The 25389-nt window shown below is 28.1% G+C and overlaps 3 protein-coding genes and 1 pseudogene across 4 annotated transcripts; all 4 read left to right on the forward strand.

Annotated features, from left to right (window-relative positions):
• The first annotated feature begins 170 nt into the window (after positions 1 to 170).
• LOC109813027 (protein DETOXIFICATION 12) lies at positions 171 to 4465 on the forward strand. The gene is made up of 7 exons (XM_029270663.2): positions 171 to 504; positions 2164 to 2708; positions 3042 to 3128; positions 3220 to 3276; positions 3432 to 3670; positions 3754 to 3959; positions 4164 to 4465. The coding sequence occupies exons 1-7, from the start codon at positions 274 to 276 to the stop codon at positions 4224 to 4226; spliced, it is 1428 nt and encodes a 475-aa protein (XP_029126496.1). The 5' UTR covers positions 171 to 273; the 3' UTR covers positions 4227 to 4465.
• Positions 4466 to 4613: 148 nt separating this feature from the next.
• On the forward strand, positions 4614 to 9253 carry LOC109813036 (protein DETOXIFICATION 12-like; annotated as a pseudogene). Its single transcript, XR_014428022.1, has 2 exons — positions 4614 to 5498; positions 5918 to 9253. The product of XR_014428022.1 is annotated as a protein DETOXIFICATION 12-like (transcript).
• Positions 9254 to 10896: 1643 nt separating this feature from the next.
• Positions 10897 to 14760, forward strand: LOC109805310 (protein DETOXIFICATION 14). The gene is made up of 7 exons (XM_083060258.1): positions 10897 to 11754; positions 12361 to 12905; positions 12996 to 13082; positions 13181 to 13237; positions 13362 to 13600; positions 13697 to 13902; positions 14218 to 14760. The coding sequence occupies exons 1-7, from the start codon at positions 11521 to 11523 to the stop codon at positions 14278 to 14280; spliced, it is 1431 nt and encodes a 476-aa protein (XP_082916384.1). The 5' UTR covers positions 10897 to 11520; the 3' UTR covers positions 14281 to 14760.
• Positions 14761 to 18558: 3798 nt separating this feature from the next.
• Positions 18559 to 23471, forward strand: LOC109795288 (protein DETOXIFICATION 14). The gene is made up of 7 exons (XM_020354743.3): positions 18559 to 20036; positions 20607 to 21151; positions 21250 to 21336; positions 21441 to 21497; positions 21619 to 21857; positions 21955 to 22160; positions 22608 to 23471. The coding sequence occupies exons 1-7, from the start codon at positions 19812 to 19814 to the stop codon at positions 22668 to 22670; spliced, it is 1422 nt and encodes a 473-aa protein (XP_020210332.1). The 5' UTR covers positions 18559 to 19811; the 3' UTR covers positions 22671 to 23471.
• The last annotated feature ends 1918 nt before the right edge of the window (positions 23472 to 25389 follow it).

Consider the following 25389-nt stretch of genomic DNA (forward strand, 5'->3'; position numbering starts at 1 on the left):
TTTAACAGTGTTTTACTTTAGCTGTGATTTGAAAGAGTTGGTACATCATACATGTACATAGTTTTTGTATTGACACTCGCGGAACGCACCATATAGTATATATATAGTATATTCTAACTAAAAGGAAAAAATAAGTGTAAAAAATATGGTATATAAGTATGAGTGCAAGGCCGAAGGGTCACCAAAACTCTTGGTTCTTATCACCACATCTCTTGCTCTCTCTCGATCTCTCTCTCTCTCTTCAAGTCCAACACAGTTTCTGGACAAAAAAGCATGGAAGAAAACCTACTAGAAAAACATGTAAAAGAGAGAGTAACATGGCGTGTTTACAATGAAGAAATGAGAAGGATCTGTCATATAGCAGGGCCTATGGTGGCTGTGGTTGCTTCACAATATTTGTTGCAAGTTGTGTCAACTATGATAGTTGGTCATGTTGGTGAACTCTATCTTTCTAGCGCCGCCTTAGCCATATCTCTTGCTGGGGTCACTGGTTTCAGTCTTCTTGTAAGCGATCTTCTACTTACTACTCTCCCTCATTTTCTCCTCATATTTCCATATTTCTTTTATAATCACATTTTTTTTCATATTCAAATTTAAATTCAGACCATCCACTTGCCTTATTGAATTCTGATATTCATTCGTATAATTTTTTTTTTTTGACAAACTGAAATAATTTAAAAAAAAAAAACAAGACTTTTCTCGTCGTTGACTTGTTGATGTGATTGTGAAACCCCAATGCAACGATCAATTCAATTGAGAGATAATATCACAAGACTTTTTTTTTTTTTTTTTTTTTTTTTTAACGGGCACTTCACTTTGACGAAGGTACATGATTTTCCTGCAACAAAGATAAGATACATCGTACATGCACATGTTATAAGAAGAAATACTCATTTCACAATTCATTTTTATAGGTGTACCTCTCTTTTTATGCTGAGGAACAAGCATGTTATATATACCGATCTATTTCCGGATTTTCTAGCAAGTTTTCTTCTTATCTTATAAAAACTATACTCCTTAAATAAAAAAAATAAATATATTTAATGCCTTAGAAATATTAATCCTCATACTCTATCTTCCTAGTTTCTTTTAAATAAATATTAAATACATTTGATTTTTATAAAATAAAAAGAAGATTTATAAAAAGATGATGTAGAAAAATATGATATTACTCCTTTGTATTATGTTAATTTAAGGTACAGTCTTAGGATGCTGATACAAAATAAAAATAAATTGACCAAAAAAATATTAATTTTCTCACATTTATTTGTTTTTTTAAATGAAGTCTAGGATTTGATTGTTCGAGAGTAATAAGTGTGTATTTGTTTTAATGATAACACACATTTCTATATACGTTCTTCTCGATTCATAAGTCAAACCCAGTTTTAGAGATTTTAAACGTAAAAAAACACACCATCTCCCTAAACCATCACATGTGAGACTGTAGTAGCACCGGAAAATACGGTCTTTCATTTATGGGCACTGCCCCCAAGTTTTCCATTGCATTAACATCTTATTAAAAAGACCAGACGATATATATATATATATATATAACCCTAAGGTGGTATGATTTTTTTCACCAGGCCAACTTCTATAAAATAAAATAGTATTTCTAGTTGTGATTTTACATATTTTATTACATGTATAAAGTAACTCAACTTTTCAGCAGTTACACCTATTTAAAAAAAAAAAGATATTTAAACTTATTTTATTACATTAATATTTATACAAGTATTTGAGAAAATTTATAAAAATAATTTGTTATGTTATCAACCAATTTAAAAAAATTGTAGTAAGTAACATAATAAACTCAACAATAATTGTAAATTTCTAAAAATAAATTTTAATATTATCTTGAGAATATAAATTTTATATCTAACTCAAAATTATAAAAGCAACATGTAAGTGTGAAAATTATCTCTTATTTATATATTCTATATTAATTATATTACTGATCGATGTAAAAACTTCAAGAGAAATAAACCTGCGATATTATATTATTGGTGAGGTTGATTTACTCATAGCATAAGGTAATCAAAATAGACTGCTTGCATTTAGTAATTAGTTTATCTTCTACATCAATTATTTATAAGACGTTATAATTATCAAGATTTTCTTCCTGAGTGACTTTGTGCACTGATGAATTGCATATGCTAATAATAGATGGGAATGGCTAGTGGATTGGAGACAACTTGTGGACAAGCTTATGGAGCTGAGCAATATGAAAAAATTGGAATGCAAACATACACTGCCATTTTCTCTCTTACTTTGGTTTGTCTTCCCCTGTCTCTCCTTTGGATCAACATGGAAAAATTACTAATTTTCATTGGCCAAGACCCTCTAATTTCCCACGAAGCAGGGAAATTCACAATTTGGCTACTTCCAGCACTTTTTGCATACGCAATTCTACAACCATTAGTTCGATATTTCCAAATTCAAAGTTTGCTTCTTCCCATGTTAGCAAGTTCTTGTATCACTTTTTGTATCCATGTACCTCTTTGTTGGGCTTTGGTATTCAAGACAAGACTGAATAATGTTGGTGGAGCATTGGCAGTGAGCATTTCAATATGGTTAAATGTCATTTTTCTTGGATTATACATGAGATACTCTTCTGCATGTGCAAAAACTCGAGCACCCATTTCCATGGAGCTGTTCAAAGGAATTTGGGAGTTCTTTCGTTTTGCTATCCCTTCGGCAGTAATGATTTGGTAATTTATCTTCCTCTTCAAAACACTGTGTACATATTCATTTAATCAAATTGTTTAAATTAATAGTTTCCTTTTCCAACAGATTTTCTAGGATGTATTATAGAGAAATTTAAGGCAGTATCTGACACATTTTTTTTAAAAATATATTACTTTCAATTGACTGAAAGTTTTTGAAAATCATAAAATTTGATATATCTCAAATCCTATTTAACAAGTCTTTGTCGTAATGTTGTAAATTTCAATAAGTTTTAACCGATAAAAGAGTATGTAACTAACACGACTAAGCAAAAGTGTTTGATATATTGTCTTTTTGTTTTCATGTTGATGACATAGTCTTGAATGGTGGTCATATGAGCTGCTTGTCTTGCTGTCGGGGTTGTTACCAAATCCACAACTTGAAACTTCAGTTCTATCCGTATGGTATGTATGTTACTTTTTTTTGGTTTGCAACTCATGATCTAATTACAAATTACCACGATTGAAATACTTTTTTTTTGTCATTTTTCTACAGTCTCAACACCATTGCAACTCTCTATACAATACCCTTTGGAATCGGTGCTGCAGCAAGGTAACATCATAGACATATTCTACATATTTTACATGATGTTACACTACATAGGTAGCTTGAGCATATATATATATATATATATATATATATATATATATATATATATATATATATATATATATTAACTAATTATATTTTCTCCTCTCTGATTGTAGCACAAGGATTTCAAATGAATTAGGAGCTGGGAATTCTCATGCTGCCCGTGTTGCTGTGTTAGCAGCAATGTCTCTTGCAGTGATAGAGACAGCTATAGTAAGTGCTACACTCTTTGCATGCCGCCATGTTTTTGGTTACATTTTCAGCAATGAGAAGGAAGTTGTTGATTATGTCACTGTCATGGCCCCTCTGGTTTGCATATCTGTTATACTGGACAGCATGCAAGGTGTTCTCACAGGTAGTTATTCCTCCTCTCTATTCTTAAGTAAATTTATATAGAAGAAAAACTCTCTCAATTTGTTAAACAATTCTTTGATTCAGGGATTGCAAGAGGTTGTGGATGGCAACATTTAGGGGTTTATGTCAATCTAGGGGCGTTCTATCTCTTTGGAATTCCAATTGCAGCCTTATTGGCATTTTTGGTGGGACTTGGAGGAAAAGGACTTTGGATTGGTATCCAAGGTGGTGCTTTTGTTCAAACTGTTCTACTTTCTGTCATAACAGGTTGCATAAATTGGAAAATGCAGGTATATACACTCTAACCTTTTGTCAAAAAACCCCAAAGACTTGAAGTTTATTTGGTTGCACCAAATTAAAAGCACCATAAAGTACACAAATTCATCTTCTGCCTTCAATTTTTATTTTGATCAATAAAACTTAATGCCCTTGTTAAAATAGTATTCCTTTTTGAGATTGCTACAAACTTACAATAACATGGTCTTACAATGCAGGCGATCAAGGCAAGAAAGAGGCTATTTGATGGTCAATTTTCAGCAGACAATATAGTGGTATGACAAACCAGCTCTTAATCCAAGGCCAATTTTCTAAAAATGAGGACTGTTCTTCATGAACGAGGAGTGAGATTTTGGGATTTTGAAGTGGTTAGCTAGCTATTTGAGCTTAAACCTCCGTGCATCTGATTGAAGAATAATCTTAGGAGTTTTTTTTGTCATGATAATAAGATAAACGATTAGCAATATATTTGATATAGTAGCAATGTGCTGCTTGGAATGCAAAATGTCATTTTGAGCTATTCTAACTGTTTGTTTAATTGCCGATCCTTTCTACATTCAACTAAAATTGAGTTATTGTAACTTTTAAGGTTCCGAGCCTAACATTTTTTTTCTTCCATTTTTTTTTTTAACTTTCAGAAGCTACTTTTAATTAAAAGTTAAAAGTTAAAAAATGGAGTGAAAAAAGTTAATGTTAAAAAAAGTGGGAATATTAAAAAAATAATTGAATTATATATTCATAAATATGTAGATTTACTTAAATATTAATATTTAAAACTGATTATTCATAAAAATATTTATTTAATATTAGGATAAAATATAATTAATCTAAGTTTAATACCTTTTTTCTATCCCTTGTATAAGTTAAAAAAATACAATTTTAGACATTTTTAATTATTTAAAAAAATATTGAATGTTTTTAAATATGAAAATAATTTCCTTTATAATAAAAATAAGTTGAATTATAAAAAAATAAGTTAGAATTTGTGACCTGGACATAAGATATAAAATAAATAGATATCCCAATTATTAGATGAGATTTTGTATTAGAGGAGACTTGACCTTTTATTAATTGATTTGAGTTCCAAATGTTAAGGCACTTGAAATTAAAATTTATGTTCCTCCGTTTTCAATCCAAATCCATATTTTGGTGTCGATTCTCATGGATAACACACCAACCGCCTTATCAAGTGTAAACATTATAGGACAAAAAATATGGTCCAAGTACCCAAATATATCATAAAGTATTATGCAAAGACACAAGAAGGGCTATAAGGCTGTGTCACACACAGCCTCATGTCTTTAGGTGAGAAAATAATGGAAGAGAATCCATTAATAAAACGGATAGAACAGTGAGAGAGTCACATGGGGTGCTTTCAGTGAAGAAATGAGAAGGATCTGTTATATAGCAGGGCCTATGGTGGCTGTGAACGCTTCCCAATATTTTTTGCAGGATTATGTGTCAACCATGATTGTTGGTCACCTCGGTGAACTCTATCTCTCTAGCGCTTCCTTAGCCACTCTTTTGCTGGTGTCACTGCTTTCAGTCTTCTTGTAAGCTACCACTCCAATATACATACATCACTAGTTTCTTTTGCTCCATATCTAGCTTATGTGTGATTATGTTCTTATTTGATTGCCAATTCTTCTGCTACTTAATCAGACATATAAAAGATAATAGAATAATAAAATCTTCGTAGAGAAAGTATTGTACAATTTGGAATTATCAAGTATATGTGGTCTCAATTGATCTCTAGTTACACATAGACATGAGAAAGAGTAGTTAACAAAATTTGGCTGTGTAACATTTATTTTAGTCATGTAACTTGTTGATGTAGGAATCTCCAACACAATGATGATCCCAATCCATGCAATACTCCAACTTTGTTTAATGATTTGTCTTTGCTTAATCATTTATCATTATTTTGTTCTCCCAATAACTTGATGCATTGGCAATTTGCACATGCTAATAGACAGGAATGGCTAGTGGATTGGAGACTATTTGTGAATAAGCTTATGGAGCTGAGCAATATCAAAAAATTGGAAAACATGTTACTTTTCATAGGCCAGGAACCTCAAATTTCTCATGAAGCAGGCAAATTCATAATTTGGCTTCTTCCAGTACTTTTTGCATACGCAATTCTACAGCCATTAGCTCGATATTTCCAAATTCAAAGTTTGTTTCTACCCATGTTTGCAAGTTCTTGTATTACTCTTTGGTATTCAAGATTGAATTGAATAATGTTGGTGGAGCACTGCCAGTAAGCATTGCGATATGATAAAATGTGATTTTTCTTGGACAATGCATGAGATACTCTTCTGCATGGGCAAAAACCCACGCCCACATTTCTTTGGAGCTCTTCAAAGGAATTTGGGAGTTCTTTCATTTTGCTATCCATTTGACAGGAATGATTTGGTGACGTATTTCTCTTCCTGCTAATAGTATCAAACTATAATGATTTTCCTTTTCCAATAATTTTTCTATAATGTATTGAGTTATTTTTTTATAAAAAAAATCTTTAATAAATCTTTATTTTAAGGAATAAAAGTAAATTGTAACTTAAATAAGAGTTTATCTGACATCTTTAAAGTCTAATTTGATCTAACCTGTTTAATAAAAAAATCAAATTTAAACTAAAAAAAAAACATATTTATATAAAAAGATTAGACTTAGGTAAATCTGTTAGACATGATAGTTTAACCTATTTATTTATATAATATAATAAAAAATTAATATATATATATATATATATTATTATTAAAAATATAAATAAATACAAATAAATTTATAAAATAAAAATAAATTGTTAATATTTAAAATATTTTTTTATATAATTATTTTTTTTTATTGCAAGTTTATAAGTTTACGACTTGTGTGTGAGTATATATTAATATACAATTAAGCATGAATATTGTCTCTTCAATAGAAAATAATTAATTTTTTTTCTTTTATTTTTTTAAACTTAAATTTTAATAATATTAAATTAATTATATTTTTAAAATAAATATATTTATATAATATAATAAAAAAATTAATATAAATATAATATTAAAAATATAAATAAACAAATAAATTTATAAAACAAAAATAAATTATCAATATTTAAAATATTTTTATACAATTATTTTCTTTTCATTATAGATTTATAAGCTTACCACCTGTGTGTAAGTATATGATAACTTATATGATTATATATGAGTTGTTTCTTTAATAGAAGATGTTTTTTTTTTTTTCTCTTATAGTCTTGAATAGCGGTCATTTGAGCTGCTTGTGGTGTTTTCTGGACTATTATCAAATCCATAACTTCAAACTTCATCAGTTCTAATAATTTGGTATGTTGGTTACATGTTTTTTTCTAAGCCAATAAATTGTACTAATTAATTCGGTGTTACTTTTTCGAAGTCACAATACAGTTGCTAGTCTCTACTCAGTACCCTTTGGAATGGTGCTGCAACAAGGTTACATTCATTGTGCACATTTTACATTTTTTGTCTCTATATGTGAGTTAATTAACTTTTCTCCTCTATCTCATTATAGCACAAGGATTTCAAATGAATTAGGAGCAGAAAACCACGTGCTGTTCGTGTTGCTGTGATGACTGCAATGTCTTTAGCAGCCAGAGACAAATATAGTAAGCACAACCATCTTTGTATGTTGTCATGTTTATGGTTATATATTCAGCAACGAGAAGGAAGTTGTTGATTATGTCACTGTCTCGTTTCTCTATCTACTATACTCGACAGCAAACAAGGTGTTCTCGCAGGTAAATTTCTTTCTTTTCTATCCCTAGAAATAGGTGAGTTGAGAAATTGAAATAATAAAAAAAATAAGAAAAAATTGTATATATGCTAGAAAAATAGAAAAGAAATAAAAAAAAAATATAAATATAGACCAAAAATAATAATAAACTTTATAATTTTTTTTTATCAACAATGCGACATAATTTTTATATGTTCTAATTAATCTCTTAAACTTGTGATAGAAAATGTGAAAAAAATCTATCAAGAGAGATTAATTTGTACCATTCTGTATTTGTCTCTTATTTCAAGAAACTTATAGAACTGTTTTGAGAGAGAGTCAATTTTTCTTTCTTTTTCTTTCATTCAGAGTTGAGTACGGAGTTAGGAAGGTTGGAGCAATTCTTTCTTTTTCTTTCATTCAGAGTTGAGTTACGACTTGACTTCAAAATCATATAAGCAGAGTTTCTTCCTTTTCTCTTCTCCTTTTGGCAAATTTTGACTCCCTAAAGAGGTAAAAGAAGTTAAAACTTGAATCATTGCTATATTTTGAGTTGCATGTAGTTAGATCATCATCAAATAAGAGATTTGTGGTTGAGTTAAGTAGATTGCATGTCTTTTAGGGTTGTGGGTGTTCTTGAATGAGTTGGGTAAAGATAGGTGATCTTGGTGTTATGATGGATGCATGTGATGTTTTATGACATTTTTAAGCTATATGTACAAATCTAGTAGTGAAAATGAGTTGTAAATTTTGTTTAGAGAGAAAAATTGTTGAGAGTAGGTGAGAAACGAAGGGAAGTCATGAAAATGTAGAAAATTCTTACACTTAGCGCTATAGTCATGATTGAGCACTGCAGTTGTGAGGGAAGATGAAATGACGAAAGTTCGACACTGAAGCGCTGAATTGAACGTTGCAACAATGGGGATAGATGACCGAATTTGGTCTTGATGTCTTTATGAAAGTTGTAGTCTTAAATATTAACTTTCTAATGACTTTATAATCACCTAAAAAGGAGGTCTAGAACTCTAGTTATGACTTTTATAGAAAATCTTTTTGCATGAAATTTATATACTTGTTGCATGATATCTTAGATTGACGTTTGTTGCTAATACTTTTATTTAATTATTATTGAATCGTAATAAGTGTTGTGACTAAGTGAATCGTTACATAACATACAAATGAATTTTAGTGCTTCAAGGGAATACTCTATTTGCCATTTTTTTTCTTATCTTTTATTTCTTCTACCAAACACACACTTTAATAGTGATATATTTAATATGATGGAAAAAAAGAATGACAAAATTAACTTTTATTCCTTAATTTAATAATTTTATTTAATTATTTTAAATATATGATAATAAATTACAAAAAGTATTAATAATATTTTTTTATTAAATGAGAAAGATTTATCAAAATTTGTATTTTTTTTAATATATTTTAATCGATACTAGAAAAGTGTTGGGATATGAATGTTTAGTAGCATTATTTTAAGTTTTTTTTCCTTTTTTTTAACTGAACAATGAATAATTTTTATATAAAAAAATCTTACAAACATTTTTATTTTTTTTGGTGTGTTTTAAGGGATTATCAAGGGGTGTGAATGACAAAACAGGGGATTTTCTGAATATTGGAGCGTTTTATCTAATTGGGATTCCAGTGCTGCCTTCTTGTCATTTTGGGTGCAAGAGGAAAAGGAATTTGGATTAAAATAAATACAAATAACCTGCTATCATAACTAGTTGCATAAATTGGGGAAACCAGGTATTCTTCAGCCTTAGAGTTAATGTTTGTTTTCACGTTATAAAAAAAACATTAAAAATTGGAAACAAATGAAAATAAGAAATTATTTTTTGTTATTTTTTTAGTTGTCTAATGCAATTATCAAAATGTTATTTAATTTTCTATTTTATCCTTTATTTATCATATTAATTAAAAAGTGTTTATGTTAATAAAAATACTTTTATTCTATTAACTAATAAAAAATTATCTTAAATATGACTTTTTAAAGTAAGTATTATAAAAGTAAAAAAAAAATGCATATTAAATATTAATATATAATTAGTGTGTACATAAATTAAATCAAATACCTAAAGTTTAAACTTAACTTAAAAATCATAATTAAATTATTTAAATTCGACTCTTTTAGTTAAATAAATATAACTGAAAGTTTAAGTTTAACTCGTTAAAAAATTAAAGTTTGAGTAAATGATAATTTAAAAATATGTGTTTAAGATTTGATAATTTAAAATTTGAAAAAGTTAATTCATACAAAAATGTTTTCATGCAAGTAATAATTTTAATTTCAATGTGACATATGTGTAATAAATTTGGATTTTTCAATCATACATGAATATTAATCACAAGTTATATAATAATTTTATCTTTTAAAAGTTAGATATATGAACAAGATAAAGTATAAAAAAAATTCTTTTATATCTTTTAATAAATTTATGTCTTATCTAATCAAATTATTAAATAATATGATATTATTTTTTAAATCATATATTTATTCTTATATAAAAGGGATACAATAACTTTTTAAATTTCTAAGAAAAATTTATAGTCTCTTTTCACACACGCACGCACACATATATATCTTTTAGTCATGAAAAAGTAATTATTAAAAAGGTGATTCTGTAATTCAAATATATCATTAAAAAAATAATTTTTTTGATCATAAAAGAAAATTTTCATCCGCATCTATTGAAAATATAAACTAGATGACAAAAGTATTTTCTAACATAAATTCTAAATATAAATTAGATGAATAAAAGTATTTTCTAACATAAATTAAGACAATCATATAAAAATACTTTTAAATACCAGAGTACAATAACAAAGTAACTATTTAAGTACACTAAACTAGAAACATTCTAAATTGAAAAGAAAATAAATCACAATACTCATTAATAATTTCTACTAAGAATACATTTTTACTAATGTCGCAAGAATATTTTATTAAAATTTATAATTTATACTGAAAATATTCACTGATGTCGTAAAAATATTAGTTAATATTTAAAATATTTAAATATTATATATATATATATTCTTTAAATAAATTATGCCAGATAACGTAAGAATTTTCTAAAATATTTATAATTTATAATGAGAATATTTTCTCTATTAATGTCCTAAGAATATTTGTTAGCATTTAAAATATTTAAATTATATATATATATATATATAATAAGTTATGTCAAATAAATAGTAATAAATATTAGATAATTAATACAAAGTTATAAACTGTGCTATTTAACAATTATTTCTTTAATTTAAAAATAATTTAATAATTATGTCCCGAAAATTTTGGAAAGAAAATTATTAATACATACATCTTTATTTTTATATATAAAGATATATAGAATGATTAACTATATAATGATAATGCTGTACAAATAGAATATCTGATATTTTAAATTAATTTTTTTTTATCATATTGATTACATGTTTTTATTGTTTATTTAATATTTTTCAAAAAAAAAAAACTAAAATCAAAAATTGATCCAATCAAAAACTGTTTGAGATATAATCATAATTTAAATTTTAAAACCGGATAGATTAGATTTGATGATGAATTAAGATAATAAAAATAACTAAATTTATATCTTTAAAAATATAAATAAAAAAAAATCCATCCAATTCAGGAAACAACACCCCTAAATCCAATTATTTGGTAAGATATAAAATTTTGTTCGGTCTCACCAGGACAAACACCTTTAAAATAGTGCTATAATGTTCTAGGACAACACTTTCAACCACGCTTAGCATACAATACAAAATTTTAAAGATCGTTTTTCTAGCGGTGATACAACGACCCTTGTAGTTAGAGAGGATATGGAAAAGAGTCTCTTAGAGAAGGAGGGTGCTTCACCCACAATAACATGGAGTTGTATCGTTCAAGAGATGAAAAGTGTCGGTTATATAGCAGGTCCTATGATTGCTGTCACTTTGTCACAGTATTTTCTGCAAATAATAGCAATGATGATGGTTGGTCACTTGGGCAAGCTTGCTCTCTCTAGCACTGCCATTGCCATCTCTCTCTGTGCTGTCACTGGTTTCAGTCCTATTGTAAGTCTTCTTTTCCCTTCTCATGGTCCTCTCTCAAGTTTTATTGTATTGCACCCGGTTAATATATATGAAACACTTGTTTATCAAAGAAGGTTAAATTATTAAAAAGAGAATGAAAGGAAAGAGACATGAAGATGAAAAACATAGCAATTAATTTGCCTTATAATTTTTTATAATTAGATGAAAAAAGATATTTTTTTTAGCAATATCATATATAACTTTCAATGCAGATAAATTTGTTTGAATTGGTTAAAATTATTGTAGATGACAAAATTTTCTTTTCAAATATTTAATACAACTTTATATTTAAAATTTGAAAGTTGATCATTAGTAAAATTGAAATAATGTTATGTTAGTTGATCCATACATTTAATAGTAATTAGAATAAATTATGATATTCTATTTGAATTTGAGTTTAATTTAATTTAATTTCAAAAGTTAACTCATGAGGTTGATAATGGGTATTTAATCTCCAACAATACCAACAATTTTTCAATTCAATAGGATAGTAAAATGAATGCATAAGAGGATACTTGGTACACCTGTTGTGATTAATATTTGAGATTGAGAATTAATTGCATTTTGTATTTTGAACTCGTGAAACAGTTTGGAATGTCATGTGCACTAGAAACTCAATGTGGGCAAGCATATGGAGCACAGCAATATCGAAAATTCGGTGTTCAAATTTACACTGGTATTGTTTCTCTTACTTTAGCTTGTCTTCCTCTAACTCTTTTGTGGATCTACTTGGGGAAGATACTCGCTTTACTTGGCCAAGACCCTTTGATTTCTCAAGAAGCTGGAAACTTTGCCTTGAGCATGATCCCTGCTCTATTTGCTTATGCAACACTTCAGTCCTTGGTTCGATATTTTCTTATGCAAAGTTTGATCAGTCCCCTTGTCATTAGTTCTGCCATTACTCTATGCTTCCATGTAGCTTTCTGTTGGCTACTAGTTTTTAAGTCTGAATTGGGCAACTCCGGAGCAGCATTTTCTATTGGAACTTCATACTGGCTGAATGTGATTTTACTCGGATTATATATGAAATTCTCTCTTCAGTGTGAAACAACTCGTGTCCCAATTACAATGGAACTATTCCATGGGATGGGAGAGTTCTTCCGCTATGCTATTCCTTCAGCAGGAATGATTTGGTGAGTTTCTTCCTCTTATTTCTGATCTTTTATGTTATTGCTGATTTGGTTTTCAACCATGGTATGTTTCTTACATGTTTGATTATGCAGCCTTGAATGGTGGTCATTTGAGCTGCTAACCTTGCTTTCTGGCCTTCTACCAAATCCAGAGCTTGAAACTTCTGTCTTATCCATATGGTATGTACACAACTTTACTGTGGAAATTGTCATTCGGAAATATTGATTTCCATTGATGTAAGTGGTGCGTGCTAATTTGTTAACTATTTTCTGATCAGTTTATCAATCATCGCGACAATCTACACAATCCCAGAATCAATTGGTTCAGCAGCAAGGTTTTGACCCACATAAGTCCCATCCTCTCATTAATTTGTGCATATTCATATCCATGTACAGTAATATAGTAAAGGGCTTTTTGTCCTCATTCTGATTGGTTTCTCTTTTGGGTGGGTTATTCAGCGCTAGAGTTTCAAATGCATTAGGAGCTGGAAATCCACAAGCAGCACGAGTGTCTGTTTCTGCTGCAATGGCTCTTGCAGTTTTGGAGGCCATTCTTGTGAGCTCAACCATTTTTGCTTGCAGACATGTTTTAGGTTATGTATTTAGCAATGAGCAGGACGTGGTGGATTATGTCACAGATATGGTTCCTCTTTTAAGTCTTTCTATTTTACTTGACACCTTACACGGTACTCTTTCAGGTTGGTTCTTTCTGTTCTCTATTTTTGAATGCTCACTACTCTTCTTATGCAATGACTCTGAGTTGTGCCATAAAATATAATACTTATACATTATAGGCATTGCTAGAGGATGTGGATGGCAGCATCTGGGAGCATATGTAAACCTTGGAGCTTATTATGTTTTGGGAATTCCAACTGCTGTTATATTGAGTTTCTGGTTACAATTAAGAGGTAAAGGGCTGTGGATTGGAATATTAGTTGGTGCCTTCAGCCAAGCAGTTATGCTAGCTCGTATAACAAGTTGTACAAACTGGGAAATCCAGGTTTGCCTCCGCAATCCAAAAATACCATTTTCATAATGTTATATTTACTAAAATTTGTGATTTTCAATAAAATTTCAATTATTGACATTTGACAACACATTGTTGATAATATTTCTCATCTCGTGAAATATCAAACTAAACCTTTTGACTTTAAAGTTTAAACCACAGAAATTATGTTTACAGTCAATGAGAAGTAGCATGTTAACTCATGAAATCTTATTAATATTGAATTTTGAACATGTACTTCTAACTTTTTAGAGTAACCATGGACTACCAACTGAAATGTACTGATTTCTCGAATGTCTGAGATTGCAGGCAATTAAAGCAAGGGAAAGGATATTTCAGACAAGTTTTGCTGTAGAAGACGGGCTAGTTTAAGCAAATGAGAGAAGATCAAATTTTAGTTACTTAGAGGAGGAAAAAGTTTTCTAACAGAACATGTGTATTAATATTGATCTGTTATTTTTTCTCAATCCAAGTTTTGTTAGGGTTATGTATTGTGAAGTAAAGCAATTTGATGGATTCAAGCAGAGTAGTAGCATTTCAATTTCCAATTCCATTAATATCCTTGTGTACAGTATAACAAAGTATAAATTACATAGTAGTTCCGATTAAAATACAATAATTTTAGTTAAATATAAAATTAATGCATTAATGATGTAAAACAATTTTACCCTATTATCTAAACTTAATAATCATGTATATAAGTTTATTAATTTTTATGATAATTTCTTTAAAATTCAAATCAACAATAAATTTTTATTGGTTGATATATATTTGTTTTTGTTAAAAATTATGATACACGAGACAAATATATTTATTATACATCTAATTTATAAATAGAACATGATAATTGATATAAGACAAATAAGATGAAAAAGGACAAAAAAAAATGCTAATAAATTACACTTGTTATCATATTGTTGTTGTACCAAAATCATTGTGATCATAATCATTGACATTCATCTCTATCATAAGTGCTTATTTATTTATTAAAATTTACGAAAAAATTGATATATGATTTTGAATGTACAAGTTTTTTTCTTCTTCTTTCATTTTTTTTTAATTTGAAGCTATATTTTTTGTTTATATTATTTTGTGTTCTTTTTAATTACATATGTATTTATTAAAAAGTTGAGTAACTATCATAAATAATATTTACAACTATAATATATTGCCTCACATTCTTATTATTAAATTTAATCTCATATATCAATATAAATAATTATGTTATTTAATTTTATTGAGTTTATAAAACAAAATTATGATTTATCGATTTTACTTTTTTTACTTATTATTAAGTTTTCATAGGAGAAAAAAAATGATAAATATCAATTGGAGGAAATTTAAGAAATTAGAGAGAAAAGTAAACATTTTCACAATTTTTAATAGAAGCAAACAAAGAAAAAATGATTTTAGATGATATCACAAATCCATCACTCGTAGATAATTTTAATTGTCATCAAATTTGATTAATCATGAAATAAAAATAAATATATGGTGAATTTAATAATTTTACAATAATTATTTTAAAATATATAAATAAATTTTTATTAATTAACAAAAAAATATTTATACTCAACAATATATTGAAATTAAATTATATATAACTAATATTTTAGGGTTTACTAGTACAATAAACAATATAAATATATTTTTTCTACATATTTATAATTTATAACAAATAAATAATTTCAAATATATAAATTATATTATAGTTAAAAATTATAGTAAATATATATTTTAAATATAAATTATATTAGAAATAATTTATCACTTAAATTCTTATTTATAAAATCTAATTTAAAAATAGTTTTTTGTTCCTTTATATAAGATTTAGTTCATATTGTTTGTTGGGACAATTATTTTTAAAATATTTCTAATTAAAATATATTTTCTTAATTAAATGAAATACATTAATTATAAATTCTTCAAAAGACGTATTTAATTGGTTAAGAGAACAAACTTAATTAGGATAGAAAAGTAGTGTAGGACATGATCTAATTGATTAAGAGAAGATAAATATTAGTTAAGAAAGAAAAATAGTTAATGATAATTTTGAAGACAATTTTATTGTTATTAATTATATTAAATATTTTTGTTAATTTTAGTGCATTAGATATTTTTGTGATTTTGAATTAGTATCTTAAGACTTCACCTTAAATTAATCTGATTTAGTCAATTGGTAAGAAAAATCGGTGCATTAGATATTTGATTTTTATATATATAAATAGAGATAATATATAAAATTTATTGACACTCGAGACTTTAAAAAAACAAAAAACAAAACTGATGACTTAATTTAGCTTCGTGACTTTTCTTCATTTATTATCTTTTTAATTTTCTTAAAAAGTGAAGAAAAAAAAACATACAAAAATAATCTCCAAAGCAATAAAAAAACTACTAACTATTAAATTTATATTTCAATGATATCAAAACAAATTTAATAAGAGATAAAAGTAATTAAATATCAAAAGCATTGTGCAAGAACTGAAGAACATTCTCTTTGAAATTAAATTAATATATAAAATGTGTTGTTAAATCGAAACAAACAATTTAAGTTTTCTTATAATTCACCATTTGAATTAGAGCATTAAAAATATTATCTAAATGTCTAATAATAAATCGAAAAATAATTACCTTTCAATATTTTTTTTTAGATTTATAGTGACCTGATAATATTGCTTTCAAATATTTTTAACTCATCTTTCATATAAATAATATAGACATGACATCATAATATGACTGAATCAATTTACAAAGATATTCATAGTACCTGGTGGAATCCTATTGTATTGTATGTAAATGTCCTTCAAATCAGCGATAATCACTATATATGGAGCAAAATTAAATTTTGAATTAGTATAAAAATTTAAATAAGTAATTTATGACATACATTATTGTATACATTATTAAAAAAAATTAAAATTTACTCATTTTCCATAAATCAAATAACAAAACATAATATTTATAAATTTTTAAAAAATAAAAAAATATTTTTTTTATAGAAACTAAAATAAATTTTTTATTTAATTTTAAATAGGCTAAATAAATATTTAAACCTAATATAAATTATTTATTATCAATTTATAATATAATTTATATAGTATATATATTTAAAAATATAATATAATTTATAATATTTATAATTTATTTAAATATATATTAAAAATTTAAATTATAATATAACTTATATATTTTAAAGTATTTATTTATTATAAATTATAGATATATAAGATAATTATTTATCTTAAATATTATACTTGTCAAATTAAAATACTAATTATTTATTATAATTAAATTTAATATATTGTCTAGTTTAAATATTTATTTTATTAATTAATAAGCATATATATTTATATTTTTATAGTAATTATTAATATCACTATTCTTATTAATAAAATCCAACTGTGAATATTTTTTTATACAAAATTTAATTTTTTGTTTTAAATATATTAATTATTTTTAAATTTAAATATCCCTAATTAAACCATGTTCTTATAATTTAATAGAATATATTAATTATAATTTTTTAAAAGATATATTTAAAGAGTAAATAATATTAATTACGAAAGAGAAATAACATAGACCATTCTAATAGATTAAAATAAAGGTGAACATTAATTATTAATTAAAAAAAATAGAACAAAGTAATTTAAAATATATATATATATATATATTTATTATACTACTAGAAGTTTTATCTGTAGGTAATGCCTTTATGGATAATATGTTTTTGTAAATTTTAAAATTCGCAAGAAATTTTCCTATGAAATTTCTTACGAAAAAAATTCGCAACAAAGTTTCCTGCGATTTTTTTGGCAAGAAATTCTACAGGAATATTTTTTACGAAAAAAATTTAAAGAAATTACTAATGCTCACAATGAATTCATCCGAAACATTTGTTTCCACACCTTCAACATATGATACATAATCTTTTAAATTTTAAGATTGTAAATTATAAGCTTAACACTCAACCATATAAATCAATTTATAAGATAAGTATCGTCCCAACTTATATATTTTTTAATTATTTTATTTTCAATCGACGTGAGACTTGAAGTTTTTTTAAAATATTAAACTTATAAATTTAAATATTTTTTTGATTTTTCCTGCGAATTAAAATTGGCAGGAAAATCCGTAGGAAAAATTACTTGCAAAATTTTTCTACCATTTAGTAAACATTACTTGCGGTTTTATTTTTGTAAGAAAATCTACAAGAAACAAAATAAAATTCTTACAATATTTTCTGCAAATTTTTACCATGAAAAAAAATTTCTATGATCATTAAAATTGTAGCAAAATTTGCAAAAATTTCTTGTAGATTATTTTTTATAAAAAAATTGTAAAAAATATCTGTAAATTATTTTTCATAAATAAATTTGTAAATTTTTTTTTTTGAAATTATTATTGCAAGAAAATTTACAAAAAAATTTTGCGAATATTTTTTTTGCAGGAAAATGACATTTTTCTAGTAGTAGTGTTATTATAATTAGATTAATTATTTTTTTATTTCAATAATTAGATCTCTTGATCTAAGTAATATTAAATTCATAATTTCAGCGTACCTTCATATTTGTTTTGTTATTAATTAAAATTATTTTTGGAGCGATGGTTTATGGATCCGTGAAATTGTCGAAAATTGTGAGACAAAAAGTTGAGTGAGTGTGTATAGAATATATAAGAGCACCTCCAACGGTAGGTGTTTAGTGGGTTGCTTAACGTTAAGGAACGGTTCTTGTAAGAAACTCTCGTTGGAGTGAACTTACGTGGCAACCCAGTTGCTTAAAAATTTTTCTTTGTTGCTTCTGCAAGCAACGGTGCTTAGCACCGAGAAGAAGCATTTGATTGGTTGAATCAGATCTACGTGGAACCCTCCAAACAATCAGTCCCGACAGCCCCCGCGCCAGAACCCCCTCCCCGCGCGAACCCGTTCCCCAACGCAGCACTCGACCGGACCCCCTCCCCCTGCGCGCAGCTCCGACCAGACACCCTCCCCCTGCGCGCGCGACTCCGACCGGAATACCCTCCCCCTGCGCGCGCGACTCCGACCGGAACCCCCTCCCCCTACGCGCGCAACCCCTGACCGACCCCGTCAGCCGCGAGCAACCCCTCAGCCGCGCGCAACCCCCGACCAGAAACCCAGCCGCGCGCAGCCCCCAGCCACCAGCCACAGCCAACACCCAACACCCACCACCCACCAGCCACCAGCCACCAGCCACCAGAGAGAATGAGAGACGAGAGAGAGATTGAGAGATAAAAAAGAGAGCTTGAAAGAGAAAGAGGGGACGCCAGAGAGACGTTTATTTTTTATTTTTATATCTTATTTTCTGTTTTTATTTTTTATTTTTTATTTTTTATTTTTATTTTTTATATTTTATAATAAAAAATACATTTTGTAAAATTTTATTAAAAAATAATTAAATTAAACACATTTTCAGTATTTCTATTTTATAATTTTTTATTTGTTATTTATATATATATATATATATATTATTCATAATAATTAATTTTTAAAAAATTTATAATAAAGTATAGTGTGAGGTGTCAAAAAGTGTAGTATGAGTTGTAAAAAAGTAGGGGTGCTTATAAGAAACTTCTATTGGAGTAAAAATTATAAAAATATAGTATGAGTTGCTTAAAAGTGACGTGACATAGTAAGACCCATTTAAAGTGGTTGGGTGTAGTTGCATATTGTGCTACAGAGGATTTTATCCAAGGTCAAGTAAAAGCCTCTCAAGGTGGGATACATTCTCTTCCCACCTCAGGTGGCGTCTCAAATCAAATCGCACTTATAAAACACTAGATCATCACCCTATTGTTACATACTGAAACTCGTATATATTTATACGTTTTTCCATCTGTCTCAACTCTCAACTCTCAACTGGGTGCAGTGCTTTAGAGAGGATATGAAAGAGGGTCTCTTACACGCCGCACCCATAATAACATGGAGCGTCTTTGCTCAAGAGATGAAAACCGTCGCTTATATAGCAGCTCCTATGATTACTGTTACTCTGTCACAGTATTTTCTTCAAACAATAGCAATGATGATGGTTGGTCACTTGGGCAAGCTTGCTCTCTCTAGCACTGCCATCGCCATTTCTCTCTGCGCTGTCACTGGCTTCAGTGTTATTGTAACTCTTTTTTTCTCTTTTAGTTTTGCATGTTTAGATAAATTTGATTATCTTTTTGTAGATGTCATATATAATACAGGAAGAATCTAGAGTGGCCTGGTTGTTGGTTAAGTTTGGCTGTGCTTAAGTCAAAACTAACTCACTACGTTAGGGGACTAGGGGTCCCCTCATTTTTATATGCACTATTCTTATTTTGTTCATATCACTATTCTATTGATGTAAAATCTCCGTCACATACCCCTTAAAGTAATTCGACAACAATCTAACAATAGGTGGATAGTAGCTCGACTGGAATAATGACAATAGTCAGGATAAACCTTAATACTATATTTGATTTTGAGTTTGAGTTTAACTTGATACTAAAATTTAACTCATTAGGTGAAAGTTGTCCCTCAGCATTATTTAGTCTATTTTACTATTCTACGTGGAATCTTTATCAGTAATGTGAATTTTTCAACTCACATGAGGATATTGAAATGGATGCATGCTAGGATATTTAGTATACTTGTTGTGACTTATATTTGAGATTGGAGAATTAATTGCACTTTGTATTTTGTACTCGTGAAACAGTTTGGAATGTCATGTGCACTGGAAACTCAATGTGGGCAAGCATATGGAGCACAGCAATATCAAAAATTCGGTGTTCAAATTTACACTGGTATTGTTTCTCTTACTCTAGCTTGTCTTCCTCTAACTCTTTTGTGGATATACTTGGGGAAGATACTCACTTTACTAGGCCAAGACCCTTTGATTTCTCAAGAAGCTGGAAACTTTGCCTTGTGCATGATCCCTGCTCTATTTGGTTATGCAACACTTCAGTCCTTGGTTCGATATTTTCTTATGCAAAGTTTGATCAGTCCCCTTTTCATTAGTTCCGGCATTACTCTTTGCTTCCATGTAGCTTTCTGTTGGCTACTGGTTTTTAAGTTTGGATTTGGCAACTTGGGAGCTGCATTTTCTATTGGAACTTCGTACTGGCTGAATGTGATTTTACTCGTATTATATATGAAATTCACTCCTGGGTGTGAAGCGACTCGGGTCCCAATTACAATGGAATTATTCCATGGGATTGGGGAGTTCTTCCACTATGCTATTCCTTCAGCTGGAATGATTTGGTGAGTTTCTTCCTCTCACACTGATCTTTAATGCTGTGTTTTTATTTGCCCTTTGGTTTTCAGCCATGGTCTGTTTCTTACATATTTGATCATTGCAGCCTTGAATGGTGGTCAGTTGAGCTGCTAACCTTGCTTTCTGGCCTTCTACCAAATCCAGAGCTTGAAACTTCAGTCTTATCTATATGGTATGTTCGCTAGCGTGGAAATTGTTATTCATACCCAAATATTGATTTCCATTCATGTAAGTGGTGCAAATTTGTTGTTTAAATGTTGACTATTTTCTGATCAGTTTATCAATCATGACAACAATCTACACAATCCCAGAATCAATTGGTTCAGCGGCAAGGTTTTGATTCACACAAGTCCTATCCTCATGAATTTGTGCATTCTCATATTCATGAAGAGTAATATAGTAAAGGGTTTTTGTCCTCATTCTGATTGGTTTCTCTTTTGGGTGGGTTATTCAGCGCTAGAGTTTCAAATGCATTAGGAGCTGGAAATCCACAAGCAGCACGAGTGTCTGTTTCTGCTGCTATGGCTCTTGCAGCTTTGGAGGCCATTCTGGTGAGCTCAATCATTTTTTCCTGTAGGGAGGTTTTAGGCTATGTATTTAGCACTGAGCAGGACGTGGTGGATTATGTTACAGATATGGTTCCTCTTTTAAGTCTTTCTGTTATACTGGACACCTTACATGGTACTCTTTCAGGTTTGTGTCTTTCTGTTCTCTATTTTTCAATGCTCACCACTCTTCTTATGCAATAACTCTGGGTTGTGCCATAAAATATAATACTTGTTCATTATAGGTATTGCTAGAGGATGTGGATGGCAGCACATAGGAACATATGTAAACCTTGGAGCTTATTATGTTTTGGGAATTCCAATTGCTGTTATACTGGGTTTCTGGGTAAAATTAAGGGGAAAAGGGTTGTGGATTGGAATACTAGTTGGTGCCTTCAGCCAAACAGTTATGCTATCTTGCATAACAAGTTGTACAAACTGGGAAAAACAGGTTTGCCTCCACTTCCAAGTCTTGTCGCTTTGCACTTGGCACAGACCAAAAACACTATTTTCACAATATCTTTTCAAGAGGAGTACTAGCAATATATCCTCTAACACACACCCTACTACTAGTTACAATTTATTAAAAATTATAAAATCAGGAAAAACTTTTTAAATGAGTAAGAAGAGAAACTTACTAAAATTTGTGATTTTTATTAAATTTCAACTGTCAATTATAGGGGAAATGTTGCTAATATTTTTTATCTCGTCAAATATCAAACTAAACCTCTTGAATTTAAAGTTTAAAACAACAGAAATTCTGTTTACAGTGAAGGAGAAGTAGTATGTTAACCCATGCAATCTTATCAGATTTGAACATGTTCTGGCAACTTTTTTTTAGAGCAACCATGGACTACTAACTGAAATGTTCTCACTTCTGGAATGTCTGAGATTTCAGGCAATTAAAGCAAGGGAAAGGTTATTTCAGACAAGTTTTGCAGTAGAAGATGGATTAGTTTAAGCAAATGGAGAAGATTCCTTGCAGCTTTGAGCCGGTTTAACTGGTATTGGTGAATCATCCAATTCTGGTTGCAGAAAAGATGGGTGTATTGGATTAGGGTTTTAAAAGACTTTTTTAGTTGAAAAAAGTCTTGTGAATTTTAAATGACTTTGCAGGATTTTCATGACTTTTAAGATTTTATAGGATTTCGTAAGACTTTCAATCAAGATTTTAATGGGTTCTGCAAGATTTTTAAGTTAAGATTTTAATGGATTCTGCGGGACGTTATGAACTTTGCAAAATTTCGTAGATTTTTGACATATGATAACAGTTCAAGATTTTTTTTTCATACATTCAAATTTAAATAGAGTCAAAGACAAAAAGAAAATAGCAATGTCTAGATAAATAATAAAAATAATTTTCCGTAATATCATGTCCTTCTAAATAACATTCACTCACATATTCATAGTTATACTAGCATCCAAGCATTAACATCTTTTCGCTCTTGCTCCTGAGTTTTAATAATAGACTCAAAATTATGATTTTTATTAATCGATAATGTTGAAGATGAAGATTCGTTCACCACTCCAATTGAAAATTCAACAGAATGACATTCTTTACGAAGAAAGTTATGTAGTGTTACACAAGGTAAAAATTATTCTAAACAACATTCAAATTTTTTATAATTAGTGATTTAAAATATTTTATTTATAAATGATAAAGAAAAAAAACAGTGGGATAGCTACCCTACTCTCTTATAACTAAATATGTCCCTTCATTTTATATTGGTATTTGAGTGAAAGTTTGTCTTTCGTACACTTTTATTCATTTAAAATATCTTAAAAATTTACAAACATCAACTAGGAGAAAAAAAATCTGAAATTTGTTACAAGTATAAAATAATTTTTTAAATTTTTTAATTGCTTTCAATTATTCACTCATGAAAAAATATTTTTAATGTTGAATTCTAAGATACTGAAATGTTTTATGTTAATTTTCCTTTTTAAAATATAAAAAATCCTAATTTCATAATATAAAAAAAAAATTATAGTTAAAAAAAGAAATAAAATAATTGTTGAGTAAGAATAACAGTAACAAATTCAAGAGAGAGATAGATCGCAATTTTTGTACTGAGAGGGTTCTATTCCCAGAAACCCTAACTCAAATTCATCTTTTATATATATATATATATATATATATATATATTATTTTTTTATTCTAATAAATCTAAATTGATTACAAGGTCTTGAAGATTTACGGTTGATTATTGAGATCATGATATCAATTTTAACTTTCACCTTTCCCTTTTCTTGACGTGTGTTATAAAAAAAATTACTACTTAAAAGTTGAAATTTCAAGCATTTTTTGTGTTATATAACTGGGGAACAGTCTTAACTATCATTTACGTATAGAAGTTTCACCAAATAGGAGAGTATTATATATGAGCGGTAGTGTAGTATTATTAGCAAGAAAAAATTGAAGAAAACATGAGCATAAAAATAAAAAGATGAAAAACTCACTTGAAAATTCTTGAATCACTTGAAAAGTCACTTCAAATAATCCTTCAAAATTTGATGGGTTTGGATGTGATTATTTTATGAATTTGGTATTTGTAGATACCACTAAAAATCCTTCAAAATCTCTCTAATACAACAATCTTTTAAAGCTAATTAATTATTTTTAAATTATAAAAAGTCTCAAATGAATACTAATAAATTTTAATGGATTTTTTAAAAAGAATATTAAAAATCTAGATTAAATACCACTAAATTATTTTTAAGTGACATAAAATCCTGATTAAATATTAATGGACTTTTTTACTATAAAAAAAATCTTTTAAAATTCTAAACTAATACACCCCTAAAGTTCAGTAACTTAAAAGAGGAAAAAGTTTTCTAGAAGGACAAGCGTAGTAATATTCATCTGCTATTTTTTTGTCAATCTAATTTTGGTTAGGGTCTTGTAACGTGAATAAAGCAATTTAATGAATTCAAGCAGAGTAGTAGCACTTCAATTTCCAATTCCATTAACATCCTCGAGTATATAATATAACAAAAAATAGATAATAGAGTAGTTCCAATTAAAATACTATAGTTTTAAATAAGAAAAAAAAAATGCACTAGCAGTGTAACATCATCCAAGCACACCTGACATCTATGTTAAATTTGTTGATTTTTATGATAGCTAATTTAAAAGTAAAACCAATAATATTATTTGATTGGTTGAGAAATTAGTAGTTGCATATTTGAGGTGTAAATAAATATAAAATAACCCAACCAATTTGCACATTGGTCAAACAAATATTACTAAATCAAAATGTAAATGTAAATACTTTTTTCCCCTATGGTAAATGTAAATTCTAATTGAATTTGAGTTTTGTTATTTAACACCAAATGCATATATCAAATATATAGAATGGAAGTGTGAGGTCAACTATTCACTGAACTTTTATCGGCTATTCTATTACCTAAGTTGTAATAGAATCAAATTCAAGCAGATTATAGTTTAGAGTGTTTAAATAAATAATTTAATCAAGTACTTGCTTATTAAAACAATTTGAAAAGTTGATTTATAATTTTGAATGTACAATTTATTGAAATAAGATTAAAAAAATATTTTAATAAACTTCTTCATAAATTTTGTTTTATAAAAGATCATGAATCACTTTGGTGAACTCAAATAAATTATTCTGATCATCTTCTTAATTAAAGTTAAGATATATCAACACAAGAGACTTAAA

The sequence above is a fragment of the Cajanus cajan genome, chromosome 7, assembly GCF_000230855.2.
Source record: "Cajanus cajan strain Asha chromosome 7, NIPB_CcT2T_4, whole genome shotgun sequence".
Lineage (NCBI taxonomy): Eukaryota > Viridiplantae > Streptophyta > Magnoliopsida > Fabales > Fabaceae > Cajanus > Cajanus cajan.